This window comes from Salmo trutta, chromosome 15 (assembly GCF_901001165.1).
Source record: "Salmo trutta chromosome 15, fSalTru1.1, whole genome shotgun sequence".
Classification (NCBI taxonomy): Eukaryota; Metazoa; Chordata; class Actinopteri; order Salmoniformes; family Salmonidae; genus Salmo; species Salmo trutta.
In genome coordinates, this window is record NC_042971.1 from 9,394,449 (window position 1) to 9,409,733 (window position 15,285).

General features: G+C 42.2%; 1 protein-coding gene across 2 annotated transcripts in view; it reads right to left on the reverse strand.

The window, feature by feature from the left end:
- The window catches only part of LOC115148439 (serine/arginine repetitive matrix protein 3), a 157,585-nt gene that overhangs the window by 4,944 nt on the left and 137,356 nt on the right, over nucleotides 1-15,285 (reverse strand). Inside the window, exons 7-13 of one of the 2 annotated variants that reach the window (XM_029690330.1) lie at nucleotides 13,648-13,683; nucleotides 13,443-13,493; nucleotides 12,077-12,187; nucleotides 11,564-11,750; nucleotides 1,789-2,102; nucleotides 859-1,128; nucleotides 484-606 (exon numbers count right to left, since the gene is read on the reverse strand). In XM_029690330.1, the coding sequence (XP_029546190.1) occupies nucleotides 484-606; nucleotides 859-1,128; nucleotides 1,789-2,102; nucleotides 11,564-11,750; nucleotides 12,077-12,187; nucleotides 13,443-13,493; nucleotides 13,648-13,683 (1,092 nt within the window). Of the gene's footprint in view, nucleotides 1-483; nucleotides 607-858; nucleotides 1,129-1,788; nucleotides 2,106-11,563; nucleotides 11,751-12,076; nucleotides 12,188-13,442; nucleotides 13,494-13,647; nucleotides 13,684-15,285 lie in introns of both variants that reach the window. The other variant, XM_029690329.1, reaches the window with a different exon arrangement.

The following is a 15,285-nucleotide window of genomic DNA, read 5'->3' on the forward strand; positions in this document are numbered from 1 at the left end:
GGGGGGGGAGAGACGGGGGAACCTTCCTTCGTACAGGAGGAGTGAGAGAGGAGTGTCACAGAACATTTCACCTGCATTTTATGGGAAACCACTACACACACATTCTGGGAAATACAATGGAATCATATTATTGCTACAGTGTGGCATAACTCAGCTGTGGCAAATTCAATCGGTGATAAAGGTCGTACACTTCTGTGATATAAATACATTTCACCTGAAATAATATAACGTGTTGAGTTCCACTTGGATGGTACTGTACAACAGACACTCACATTTACACATACACTAAATACTATGGCATGTCGGATTAGAGAACATATAAGCACCCCACATTTACAGTAATTATGCTGAGGATTCACAATAAAATTGTTGAGAAAGAAAACCTGAGAGGGAGAAACCTTGACAAACTCTCCCATAGATGTCAGTGTTACACTTGTATTCTGCTTTCACTGAGGGAGCATGGTTAGATAGAGCCTCTGTTACCTGGTGATCCTGCGAGCCTCCATGAAGCTGGGAGAGTCTCGTCTCCTCTTCCTGATGGGAGAATAGCTCCTGGAGCGACGGCGAGCACGGTCAGCATCAGAGTGGTGAGGGCTGTCTCTCTCCCTAGTGGAGAAAGGAAAATATACGCATGAAATTGTCATGTACTGGAAAGAAAAAATGAATATATGAGAAAAGTAATGTTTGTGTCTAAATAAATCACTGGATAGCAAGAACAGTTGCAAAAGTTTCTAGTTAATCCAAAACTAGTGTTATCTGGCCTTCTGGGTCAGGTAAGCAGGAAAGCCAGTGGCCCCTCTTGGTGGTAGGTTAACCATCCTTCATAGACCAATAAGTAACCCTTCCGTAAGCGGTCACCTGGAGTTGTTCTGTCTGGCATGGGGGTGGGGGGACTTGGCCTTGCTGGGGCCTCTGTCTCTGGAGCCGGAGCGTGATGAAGAGCGTCCGGAGCTCCAGGAGCTGCTACGCTGTCGGACCCCAAAGCTACCGCGTCCCCGAGACTCACTCTTCTTCCTGCCTGACCCAGATGTGTGGCGGTGCCGCCCCGGGGAGCCAGACTGGCTCTGGTGATGTGCCTGTCCCCGAACCCCATGGTGGTGCCGCTTGGACGAGTGACCCCCTTTAGTCCTTGAGGTAGATGGATAAATGAGTATCAATTGATTATTGATAACAGAGGAAAGATAGGGGTCAGGATTGTTGGATACCTTTAGTAGGTAATGTATGATGAAATGGGAGAGTGAGGCAAATAAATGCATCACTCATTTTTTTGTGACGTGCCACATTAGAAGATCACTAAACAGGATGTTTAGTTCTCAAAGCGATCAGCCTGTTTTCATTCTAATTAGCATATCTTAGGATAGCACAAGCCAGGAGAATGAGAGTGGAGAGGGAAGTGCATAGGACTGTGCCCTGGACAGCAAACCAAGCACCAAACACAATGGACATAAAAGAAGGAGCGAAGACCTTGTCCTAGAACTTGTCCCAGACCAATCTGGCCTTAATGTACTCTTATAATCTTCACCTGGATTAGAGGACTGGCCACCCCTCAGAGACTGGTTCCTCTCTAGGGTTCTTCATAGGTTTCTGCCTTTCTAGGGTGTTTTTCCTAGCCACCGTGCTTCCACATATGCATTGCTTGCTCTCTGGGGTTTTAGGCTGGGTTTCTGTATAAGCACTGTGACAACTGCTGATATAAAAAGGGCTTTATAAATATATTATATTTAGTTGATTGAAGGACAGAACAGGTAAAGGTTATGTCAGTATGGAAGGTCGAATCTCTCTGCTTACTTCTTCCGGTGAGAGCTTTTTCCTCTGTGAGGATGCAGGTTACGTTGAGAGTGGGCGGAGTCACTGCTGTGAGCTGGCGAATGGGAGCTCTTCCCATGAGCTCTGTGACCTCTGTGACCTCCCCGTCTGCCCGACGACCCTATCGTCTGCCTTTCCTCTCCTTGTAGGGCCTCTCCAGCCTGTCCGGCCTGGATTGCAGAACCTCCTCCTGGGGTCCTGTAAAGGGCATTGTGGGTCTTGTGCTCTCCTCCTCTCAGCTGAGGCTGCATCATGGTCGACTGATCTCCCGGAGTAGCAGCAGTCAGCATTCTCAGCTTCTGTAGAGAAATGATAACCAACAAAAAAAAAAAAAAAAAAGGGGAAAAAATAGAAAAAGGGCCTTAGAGTTTGTCACAGTGGAGTGTTTGAGCGCTACGGTGTACTTGGCAAAAGAGGGTCAACATCTAAAAGAAAAGATCTAGGTTTTTTCTCGATATGGCTTATAGACAGTCCTCTATGGTGCAGCGCATGCAATACTTGGCATGCAAAAACATAATGAGTCGAAGAAATCATAATCCCGAAAATAAACGGAAAAAAACTAGAAGAGAAAGGGATTTTTTTTATTTGTATTATGACCCAAATTAAGTTAAAGAGCAGAGAGAAAAGAGAGTATAGAGCTACAGACTTTGTAGAGTAGAAAAGGAGGACTTCTTCAAGTTTTAGTAATGGTTAAAAAACAAATATGAAAAAAAAAGAGTAGACAACTTGACAGAACATCACAGAAATGGAAGGAACAAAATAAAATAGTCAAGGAACAATTATAGAGTCAAATCGAATCAGAAAAACTAATCGTCTGCTACTCAATCATTTTCTCTTTGTGGATTTTTTTTCCCTGTAGTAGACAATTGCTGAGATGTGAACAGCGACCCATTTTTTGTAATTTTTTTATTGTTACTCTTGTTTAACTCCCTTTTGGTTAACATCCACTTACCAATAAAGTGGCATTCCCTCCTTTAGTAGGTAAGGTATGAAGAAAAGGGAAAAGTGGGGCAACATAAGTGCATCATTAGATTTCACAAAATGCAAGAGAAAAAGACACAAAACCCTTCCCTGGCTGAGTGAGGCATCAGACAATGCATGGAAATCAACTGAAATTAAATCAAAAAGAAAAAGAGGAAGGAACACACCACAATGTTCAGGGAACCTCTCACACCGAGAGTAGCTATGTCTTCCAGATCATTCATTCTCCTGCCCAGCCCACTCCACCAGAGGGCAGGGCAGACAGTCTGTGTGAATGACCATTGAGTTAAAAGTAGTCTCAGCGATATGACATAGACGCAGAAAGTAAACAGCATAGTGGACCAATTTCTGCAACAACTAAGAGCGTTGGAGCGAGAGGCTCAACTTCTGAGGTTTTGGTGTGAAGCGAACCTGTACACATGCGCAGATACTGTGTGTGACTGTGTGAGAGCAAAGTCTTTCATCTCGCTCATCTCAATATCTGTGGTGGTGCTCGTAGCAATGTCATCTTGCTGAGTCTACCTTTAAGTTTAGGGCTTCCAGAGAGTTACGTTTAGGACTTCAACCCCCAGGTACTGTATTTTAGGTTACAGTTTGTTCAAACCAAGGCATTTCTTGTCAGTGTTGGGTTGCGCATCCCCTGTAAGCTTCAGGCATATGACATTTTAATTGGCTCTGTTGAGATCTCTGTTTTAGTTCTCTGTTTTAATAATATCCATTCATATGAAAAAATCTGTACTGTTGAATTTAACTCTAGCAAAAGCAGCAGTCCTCTGCGAGAACAGAACCTCTGCAAATATTGTGTACTTCTAGACATTTATTGATGGGATTCTTAAAACTACAGCTTCATTTTAAACACAAATGTGTTTGGTAGATCTTCAGTAGGAGGCTTTGAAGCAAGTGGACGATGTTGAGAGATAAGGTATGCTGAGGACATTGAACTAGGACGCAGGAATATTCTGTAGTAGCAGTGTACACAGGGCAAGGGGTTTCACAAAGTATTGGGAGTGCAGATGTTTTTTTGTGGAGCAATTGCACGGCTGTGTGTGTCTCCGGGATATAAAGGCAGATCAAATGTCAAAGCAGGTAAATATCAAAACACAGCGAGTTCTCCTGCATGCATTAACCTTCTCCCCTGTAAACGCTGACCGCTGATCTATGACTAAAACTCTTCATTGAAAACAACAAGAATATGAAAACCTTCTCCACAAAACAAACAAAAGACTGAGCTGTAGATATAAAACAAACACAACCACTGACGCAGATGATGACAGTTGTTAGAAACAGCCATCAAGGAAATAAATATGATCAAATCATAAGACGAACGTTACTATTTCACCAAGTGAACAGAGAGATGCTGGACAAACAGGAATAAATGCATTCTACCAAAACAGAAAGAAGTATACAAAGAAATGGGCCTTCTTGATATATATATATAGGGTGGGATACTGGACTGAATTCAGTATGAACATCTAAGAAGGATAGAGAAAAAAGGATAAACTATAATCCAAATCTTAAAAGCAAAATATAACAGAAAAAAGGAACGATAAAATAAACTTCCTAAAGCTAAAGTTCCCTGGTGGTTAAATCATAGAAAGAGAGACAAAGAAACATTGACATCAAGATAGAGGGTGCTTCTGACATTCTCATTTCTGCATAAAGAAAGACCACGTGCCAAGGCAGAGCGTTACCTACCTTCCATTTCAATCAGTGACACGTATGCAATATCAACAAAAAAAAGGAAAGGAAGAAAAAAGAAAACAAGGAGAAAAGGAATGTTCTCCGCAGCGAAATGGGAAAAAGACAATGAACCTCTTTTAGTATCAACGCCACGAACTTCTTCCAGAGACTAAGGAGGAGAAGGTAAACAAACCAACAAACCGACAAAAAAGCTAAAGAAAATGGACAAACAAAACCAACACTTAAAATCAAAATCAAACTAAAAGGTTAAAAAATGAATCTAAAAACTAAAATGATTTGCCGTCTTTTTCGCTTGTTCGAATGCAGCCATGGTTGCATCAAAAGGGAGAGGTGGGTAAAGATTGGGTAAGTGAATAGAGTGATTCATGAAACAAAATGAAATCCATTGTTAAGATAGAATTGCTAGAGGAAAGGAAGGAAGAAGGGATGGAGGGATGATGGAGAGAAGGAAGAGCAGGCAGAGCTGGCATATGACAGACGAGAAGAAGGGAGAAGAGCATGTCCGGACAACGCAGGGCGAGAAAGATGTGTCACACACAACACGGATGGACAGAACACGGATGGACAGATAGAGCGGATGAGTGTTGGAAGGAGGGAAGCTGAGGACGGGGCAGTCACCGCTAGAATGGACAACTAATAGAGTCAGCACATTTAAAAGGGACCCCAGTCACATTTTGGAAAATATATTATTCAACAAGAGAACAATACCCATTGTGGTTTACGAAAGCTATTGAATCCGTCTCAGAAAGCACATTGTGGCCTCTTTCACTTCTTACATATTCCTTTTGGGCTCAGCAATGCACCAGGGTCGTTACAGTGCCCCATGTTAGTACAAGGCGATTGTTATTAAGGCAGAATAAAAGGGTGAATCTTGGTGAATTTAAAGCCTTGTAAATTGAATAGTACAGTGAGCCTTGGGGAGGGTGGTACTGAACATTTCAATATCAATACAAAGGGGAAATTAAATGCGGCACTCGCATTCAAAATGGCTTGGGTCCCTTTAAAATACCAATGTTACTAAATGTTGTGTGTGGTCCTATTTAGTTTCAACATTTGTATCACTGTTTTTTTGTGTGTTAGCAGATATAAATTTACCCTGGACAAGAAAACTACAGACAGAATCAGAAGGACAAACCGAGATGTAAAAATAGAAGAGACAGAAAAGACCCAAGTTGCTGCTGCACATGTGCTAACCATAGAGATACTACAGTATTATCTAGCTTCTGTTGGATCTATGATCTCCCAGAAAGGTTTGGTATCCAAAATGAACAATATTGAGCGAGCAACCTCCCAAATACACAAGGTGTCTGCGCGCTGATGAATTGTCAGCAAGAGAGAGAAACAATAATTCCCCTGTATGTGGCGATTGACAGGAGAGGTCTCATGAACCAAAAACCTGTTTAAGGCTGATGGTATAGGATGAACTGTCAAAAGGTTGACAGATTTGAGCTTCAGTGATAAACACCTAGCAATTCTACATTCACCTCAACACAACCGATTGGCTCAAATATTCTAACACTGAGCCTCATTATGCAACAATGGCACATGAGACTCCCCATGCCAATCCCCATTGACTTGGAACACAGAGATATAGAATATACTGTATATCAACATCAGGGAAAGTCTGATAGAAATGATACTGTCACCTGAGGCAACATGTAGGTCACATGATACAGTAAACAGGAAGTAGTAAACAGGAAGTGAATAGAGAAAATAGAGAGACTAGAGCGAGAGAGAAGGGGTTGTTGTACACCTGATGTCTGGGAGCTCTCTCAGACTTCTGAAGGAAGGGGCTAACTATCACTGAGCAAAACATTGTGCTTTATAAAGACTGTATTGACAAGAAAAACTAGTAGTACACATACCCAGTTAACCTACTTGGTCCAGTTCCAAAGCATATGAGTGCTTTTTACATAAATGAGACAGAAAAGGAGCATTGGGCATTTATTTCATGGGGTAAATACTACTCAAATTGATAAAAAGCAGGAAATAAAACAGTCATAAATGAATACAAGCAGTAAGAGAGAGAGAAAGAGACAGACAGACAGACAAATAGAGCAGCTGAGACCTCTCATAAACACATGCAAGCTTGAGAAGGAAAGGAAATTGAAGGAGATAGCATCATCTGTCATTCATTATTCTAGACAGAATGTTTTCGGAGGCTGCTCTACACCCCATTTAGTTGCTTAGTCAGCAGTGAAAGTGAAACAGTAATGGCTATTGCCTTTGGTCTAAATGATGTCTGTTGTTTTGTTAGCAGAGCACACTGTTACAGTGGCTTGCGAAAATATTCACCCCCTTGGCATTTTTCCTATTTTGTTGCCTTACAACCTGGAATTAATTAGATTTTTGGGGGGTTTGTATCATTTGATTTACACAACATGTCTACGACTTTGAAGGTGCAAAATATTTTTTATTGTGAAACAAACAAGAAATAAGACAAATAAACAGAAAACTTCAGCGTGCATAACTATTCATCCCCCCCAAAGTCAATACTTTGAGGAGCCACCTTCTGCAGCAATTACAGCTGCAAGTCTCTTGGGGTATGTCTCTATAAGCTTGGTGCATCTAGCCACTGGGATGTTGCCCATTCTTCAAGGCAAAACTGCTCCAGCTCCTTCAAGTTGGATGGGTTCCACTGATGTACAACAATCTTTAAGTCATACCACAGATTCTCAATTGAATTGAGGTCTGGGCTTTGACTAGGCCATTCCAAGATATTTAAATGTTTCCCCTAAAACCACCCGAGTGTTGCTTTAGCGGTATGCTTAGGGTCATTGTCCTGCTGGAAGGTGAACCTCCGTCCCAGTCTCAAATCTCTGGAAGACTGAAATATTTCCCTGTATTTAGCGCCATCCATCATTCCTTCAATTCTGACCAGTTTCCCAGTCCCTGCCGATGAAAAACATCCCCACAGCATGACGCTGCCACCACCATGCTTCACTGTGGGGATGGTCTTCTCGGGGTGATGAGAGGTGTTGGGTTTGCGCCAGACATAGCGTTTTCCTTGATGGCCAAAAAGCTACATTTTAGTCTCATCTGGACCATAGTACCTTCTTCCATAAGTTTGGGGTGTCTCCCACATGCCTTTTGGCAAACACCAAACATGTTTGCTTATTTTTTTCTTGCAACTCTTCCGTAAAGCCCAGCTCTGTCGCGTGTATTCCTTAAAGTGGTCCTATGGACAGATACTCCAATCTTCGCTGTGGAGCTTTGCAGATTCTTCAGGGTTATCTTTGGTCTCTTTGTTGCCTCTCTGATTAATGCCCTCCTTGCCTGGTCCGTGAGTTTTGGTGGGCTGCCCTCCTTGGCTGGTTTGTTGTGGTGCCATATTCTTTCCTTTTTTAATAATGCATTTAATGATGCTCTGTGGGATGTTCAAAGTTTCGGATATTTTTTATAACCTAACCCTGATCTGTACTTCTCCACAACTTTGTCCCTGACATGTTTGGAGAGCTCCTTGGTCTTCATAGTGCTGCTTGCTTGGTGGCCCTTGCTTAGTGGTGTTGCAGACTCTGGGGCCTTTCAGAATAGGTGTATATATACTGAGATCATGTGACAGATTTTGTGACACTTAAATAAAGTCCACCTGTATGCAATCTAACTAATTATGTGACTTCTGAAGGGAATTGGTTGCACCAGATCTTATTTAGGGGAATCCTAGCAAAGGGGTTGAACACATATGCACGCAGCACGTTTCCGTTTAACATTTCTATAATTTTTTTGAAACATTTTTTTTTTTTTTCATTTCACTTCACCAATTTGGACTATTTTGTGTATGTCCATTACATGAAATCCAGATAAAAATCCATATAAATTACAGGTTGTAATGCAACAAAATAGGAAAAACACCAAGGGGGGGTGAATACTTTTGCAAGGCGCTGTAGTTAGGTTAAGTTAGATTCAAATGCAAAATGCTACCTCAGTTCTAATGAGCCATCTATAGTAGGGAGATTATGGTGACGACTGAAAGATAGTGATTTAAAACATAACAGTCTAGTCAGTCTGTCGTTCTTTGTGGTTGTTTAACAGATAGATCAAAATAAAGCAGATTAGGAGGGGTTACCGTTTTCAAAGGAGCCAAAGCATGGAAACAGTTCCAAACGAGACAGTTAGGGAGGAATAAGAATGACAGAAGACAAAATCAATTCTGAGTAAACTAGACAAGATGTCTGGTTAGTTTCAGTGATAAATACCTAGCAATTATACATTCACTTTTTATACACCTATCATTCTTGCTACTGTACCAGTACAGCAATGACTTCTCTGTCGCTCATTCTGTTCTGAGCAATTGTATCCATGTTATAGCCTACTTCAGTGACTGTAATGAGGCCTTTGGTAGCACTAGAGCTGAACGCGTAACCAAACTGAAACCAATCACGTGTATAAACTAGAAGTATTGGACATTTCATAAATTAGGTTCAGTTCAAATCACCACACAATCTCACAGGCCAAACCAGATAATATCATTCTCATATGACAACGTAAGATAGAACTGGTTGAGTTCAGATGTAAAAATAGCATAGTTGAGACCTACATTTTTACATCCATCTTTGTTTCTTAGATGGTTTCATTGATGGCTGTTATCAAGCATTACCATCAGCATGATCAAATGACAACTTTTGACTAACATTTACAAAATGTCCTAAACTCTACAGCATATCAAAAAAATAAAACAGTGCCTTCATGAGAACTATTAATAAGTACTTTTTACATAAGCATCCTCCTGTTTCATATTTTATTACATTTGAGGGAGCTGTAGCAAAAGCAAACTTTAAAAGTATTATTTGTTTCCTTTCCCTGGCTAAACTGATTCAGAAGTGAGCTCTCACTACTTCATCACTGCAGGAGCTTGCTGCGTAGCAAAAACCAAAGAGTTTCCACCTCATTAGCAAACCCTGAGGCTCTGTCCCAAATGGCACTCTATTCCCTATATATGGGTCCTGGTCAAAAGTAGTGCACTATCCTGTATATAAAGTGCATTCGGAAAAGTATTCAGACCCCTTGACTTTTTCCACATTTTGTTATGATACAGCCTTATTCTAAAATGGATTAACAAATTTTTTCCCCTCATCAATTTACATACAATGCCCCATAATGACAAAGCAAAAACAGGTTTTTAGACTGTTTTTCTAATTTATATTTTAAAAAAAGAATAATATCACATTTACATAAGTATTCAGTATTCCTTTACTCAGTACTTTGTTGAAACACCTTTGGCAGACATTACATCCTCGAGTCTTCTTGGACATGACACTACAAGCTTGGCACACCAGTATTTGGGGAGTTTCTCCCATTCTTCTCTGCAGATCCTCTCAAGCTCTGTCAGGTTGGATGGCGAGCATAGCTGCACAGCTATTTTCAGGTCTCTCCAGAGATGTTCGATCGGGTTCAAGTCAGGCTGTGGCTGGGCCACTCAAGGACATTCAGAGACTTGTCCCAAAGCCACTCCTGCGTTGTCTTGACTGTGTACTTAGGGTTGTTGTCCTGTTGGAAGGTGAACCTTCCATCAAGGATCTGTGTACTTTGCTCCGTTCATCTTTCCCTCAAGCCTGACTAGTCTCTCAGTCCCTGCCACTGAAAACCATCCCCACAGCATGAGGCTGCCACCACCATGCTTCACCGTAGGGATACTGCCAGGTTTCCTCCAGACTTGATGCTTGGTATTCAGGCCAAAGAGTTCGGTCTTGGTTTCATCAGACCAGAGAATCTTGTTTCTCATGGTCTGAGAGTCTTTAGGTGCCTTTTGGCAAACTCCAAGCAGGCTGTCATGTGCCTTTTACTGAGGAGTGGCTTCCGTCTGGCCACTCTACCATCAAGGTCTGATTGGTGAAGTGCTGCAGAGATGGTTGTCCTTTTGGAAGGTTAACCCATCTCCACAGAGGAACTCTGGAGCTTTGTCAGAGTGACTATCGGGTTCTTGGTCACCTCCCTGACCAAGGCCCTTCTCCCCCGATTGATCAGTTTGGCCGGGCGGCCAGCTCTAGGTGGTTTCAAGCTTCTTCCATTAAAGAATGATGGAGGCCACTCTGTTCTTGGGGACCTTCAATGCTGCAGAAATGTTTTGATACCCTTCCCCAGATCTGTGCCTCAACACAGTCCTGTCTTGGAGCTCTTCCTTCAACCTCATGGTTTGATTTTTGCTCTGACATGCACTGTCAACTGTAGGACCTTATATAGACAGGTGTGTGCCTTTCCAAATCATGTCCAATCAATTTAATTTACCAAGAGGAAACTTGTTTTTTAAAATATTTCTGTTTTTTTATTTTTAATACATTTTTAAACATTTCTAAAAACCTGTTTTCACTTGGTCATTATGGGGTATTGAGTGTAGATGGATGAGGAAACATACATTTTAGAATAAGACTGTAACGTAACAAAATGTGAAAAAAGTCAAGTGGTCTGAATACTTTCCAAATGCACTGTATGGAATCTGGTGTCATTTAGGACTCAGCCTAATACTAAACCTCCATATTATCATTGTGCGGTACATCACATGTGCCATGCAAATGCTCACTTGGGCCAGTGATGAATTGATCATAGACAGTCTTCATTTTTTTTTCTCTTATCTCCAGCAAACTTAGCCTGGTCCCAGATCTGTTTTTGCTGTCTTGGCGTGGACATGTTTGTGCTGTCTTGGCGTGGAAATGACCATAGGAGGCAAGGCAGCACAAACAGATCTGGGAGGAGGCCACAGCAAACTCATCGTTACGTATGTATGACTCAAACATCCATCCCTCCCTCTAACCAGTTACATCAAAGGAATGTTGAGATGGTATAAGTATCAAAGTAATGACAGAAATAATTAGTGGCAGCAAGATTGCACAGGAGGACAAAAGTGGTTGGAAGATATACAGAGTAAAACTACCCTGCAAAAACAGGAATAACTAAAAGAAGAGTCATTCTATAATAGTACCAAATAAAGAGAGAGGAGATAATGTCACAAACCGACACAAAGAAAATCAATCATGTTCATAGGAGAGGGAGACAGTGTGGAGGTTACCATTTGAGTGTAGATTAGAATGTGGGGGGGGGGTTAGGGAGGTGGCGGGGCGAGATAGAGGAGACTACATACATCTTGCCCTTTGTTGCCCTCGGCCACGTGGTTGTGGTTGAGTCTGCCGGCTTTGCCGTTGCGGGCGTGGTCTTGGTGGTGGTGCCCGTTGTGCCACGTGACAGGACCGTCAGGACCGCCAGGACCGGGAGACGGGGACGGGCTCACACAGGCCTTGTGTCCGTCTGTCTTGTGCTTGGAGTTGGGCCTGGAGGGACAGACGGACAAACAGGAGTACTGAACCAAGCTGCTGAAATGACACAGACTCAAGAGTATATTATACTATACCAGCTACGTATAGGCTGTTTAAGACTCAACACTATAGTCTAGGCTATCATTACCCTTTCAACTGGTCAGTCATGAGTCAACTACAGTCAACTACATTCTGATCAAATAATAATCATGGATCTCTAGCAAAGCTGTTGCAAACCTTAAATCAGTGTTACATCAATAGAACAAGAAGAGTATGATTAAAGGGTGTGTGAAACAGTGAAGGCATGCATCTAGGGGGGGGGGGGGTAATGGGAGTCCTACCTGCTGGGGGACTTGGAGGGGCTGTGGCCTGTGGAGGAGTGTGATGCACTGCGGGAGCTACAGCAGCTGCCTCTACGCTGAGACCTCCTACTGGGGGACTCTACTGGGGACCTGTGGGACACACGTACATTCAGAGACACACACGCATACAGACGAGTACACGCCCGCAAGCACACAAACATAAACATTCGGACAGACGCATGCATGCATGCACACACAAGCCCACACACACGCACGTAAATTTACACATACACAACAGAGTTGCCAGCACACACACGCACAATGACAGACACACAAACACATTCAGCAACTCAGTCATGAAATCTATTGAAGCGTTTTCAATGAAACAAGACTGACACCATGTCACATTCAAGCTTGTGGCATGCATACATTTATTTAGATACTGTCTGTTTCTTTCAAATATTAAACTTACAGTTGAAGTCGGAAGTTTACATACACCTTAGCTAAATACATTTAAACTCAGTTTTTCACAATTCCTGACATTTAATTCAAGTAAAAATTCCCTGCCTTATGTTCGTTAGGATCACCACTTTATTTTAAGAATGTGAAATAGTAGTAGAATAGTAGTAGAGAGAATTATTTATTTCAGCTTTTATTTCTTTCATCACATTCCCAGTGGGTCAGAAGTTTACATACACTCAATTAGTATTTGGTAGCATTGCCTTTAAATTGTTTAACTTGGGTCACACGTGTCGGGTAGCCTTCCTCAAGCTTCCCACAATAAGTTGGGTAAATTTTGGCCCATTCCTCCTGACAGAGCAGGAGTAACTGAGTCAGGTTTGTAGGCCTCCTTGCTCGCACAGGCGTTTTCAGTTCTGCCCACAAATTTTCTATAGGATTGAGGTAAGGGCTTTGTGATGGCCACTCCAATACCTTGACTTTGTTGTCCTTAAGCTATTTTGCCACAACTTTGGAAGTATGCTTGGAGTCATTGTCCATTTGGAAGCGCCATTTGCAACCAAGCTTTAACTTCCTGACTGATGTCTTGAGATGTTGCTTCAATATATCCACATAATTTTCATTCCTCATGATGCCATCTATTTTGTGAAGAGCACCAGCCCCTCCTGCAGCAAAGCACCCCCACAACATGATGTTGCCACCCCCGTGCTTCACGGTTGGGATGTTGTTCCTCGGCTTGCAAGCCTCCCCATTTTTCCTCCAAACATAACGATGGTCATTATGGCCAAACGGTTCTATTTTTGTAGAACCTCAGTGTATGTAAACCTCCGACTTCAACTGTATACGCAACTAAAATCTACGAAACATCTAAAATCTTCTCAGTTCAGTCAGATATTCTCAGTTCAGGGTCTATTATTGTTAGATTATGAAAAAGAGGGATCGTTACCTCTTTCTGGTTTTGTTCTTGTCTTTCTGTTTGTTCTTTGGGCTACCGGATCTGAAAAGGGAAACACGTTGATGCATCTTCTTTAAACAGGTAACAAGGTACGTGCACTGTAACAAGCAGTCATTGACCTAGCATCCCTGACTGTAAAACCTATGTGATGTGGACTGTACAGTACACAGAGTACTTCATTGATCTGCATCCTCACCTGTATCTCCTCTTTCTCCTGGAACCAGACGTCGACCTACAGAGAAAGAGAAACCTGAGTCATCTGTAGCTCAGTCAGTAGTGCTTGCAATGCCAGGACAGTGGGTTCGATTTCCAGGACCGCACGCATGACTGTAAGTCGCTTTGGATAAAAGCGTCTGCTAAATGGCATATGTTATTTTTATTCAAATGATTAAACCTCTGTTACACACACTGAACTCCAGTTAGCCTGACCATCTCTCTAGACCTTAATGAGGGGATATATAATGAGGGGATATATGCTTGACTGACTACATACAGTACTTCAAAGTCCTTAGTACGTTCACACTACTGTTGCCACGGTGATACGTCAGACTGGACAACAAAAGCTCTTCTTTCCCTCTTTTTACACAACACTGTATTCTCCTTATGTGAACATAGACACATACACATAATACACCTGGCACATGTACCACAAGGAGAGAGGAACACAAAAACTATGTCAGGTCTGTGCTAGTGAAGAGAAAGAGACTAATAAAGCTGTCAGAGTAATATAGGGCCAGTGAAGAATTGTTGTGGCGTCTAGGCTATGAGACCATGTGGTTGTTCCAAATGGCACCCTATTCCCTATTTAAGTAGTGCACTAACTAGGGAATAGGGTACCTTTTGGGATGTAAACCATGTTGTTGTTCTACCAGAGAGAACAGCCTGGGGGCTCTAACGAGGCTTCGCCTTTCATTTATTTTACTCCCATCAATTGTCAAACACAATGTCCCCTGATAGTGGTCTTCTTATTATAGGGCTATAACCAAATAGTAGCCTATATTAACCATACAGTCTACCATATAGACTACACCCTCTGTGCCTTTGTGCCCTTGTGAGTTGTTCAGTCTATTGGAGGAACACCGGTCGACCCTCAGGAGTCAAGGGGCCTTTGGGAGTCTGTTAGCCCACCACCATTATGGCTTAGGTTATTTTATTTATCATTTTTATTTATACTTTTTAAAACTTTATTTAACTAGCCAAGTCAAATTCTTATGTACAACGACGGCCTACCGGGGAACAGTGGATTAACTGCCTTGTTCATGGGCAGAACGACAGATTTTTACCTTGTCAGCTCGGGGATTCGATCCAGCAACCTTTCGGCTAACCACTAGACTACCTGCCGCCCCTGAACTGGAGAGGTTTAGCTGGGGGGACATCAGTGTTAGAAAGACCCACCCTCGTAAGACAAGGAATGTGGGTTTAATGTATACATTGGGTTGGCCTATTGTAATTTATGCTTCTGTTTAGGCAGAGATCCCACAGGATGTAAGGAGGGAGAGCCTCCTCTATATAGTGTGTTCAGACAAAAGCCTATGCTTGTAATGCTCTTTTCCACGACCAGTCGTTATTAAATAACCTGAACTTGGTTTCAAGTCTGTGTCTTTTTTGTTCTTGACTATCTTCATACCATCAAGTCTTAGAACCCTACATTATTAACACCCTCCTCTATCGCTCTCCTCCCTCCTTTTCTCCTAATTGAAGGGATATACAGTGCTATTCTATACTTCAAATGGTAGCCCAAACCAAAGAAAACGTAATCTTCTGTTGTTACAAAGTGACTTTTCTATGTTGGCAGTGTAGTAAAGTGAGTATTGGTTGGTGGACACCATAGTTC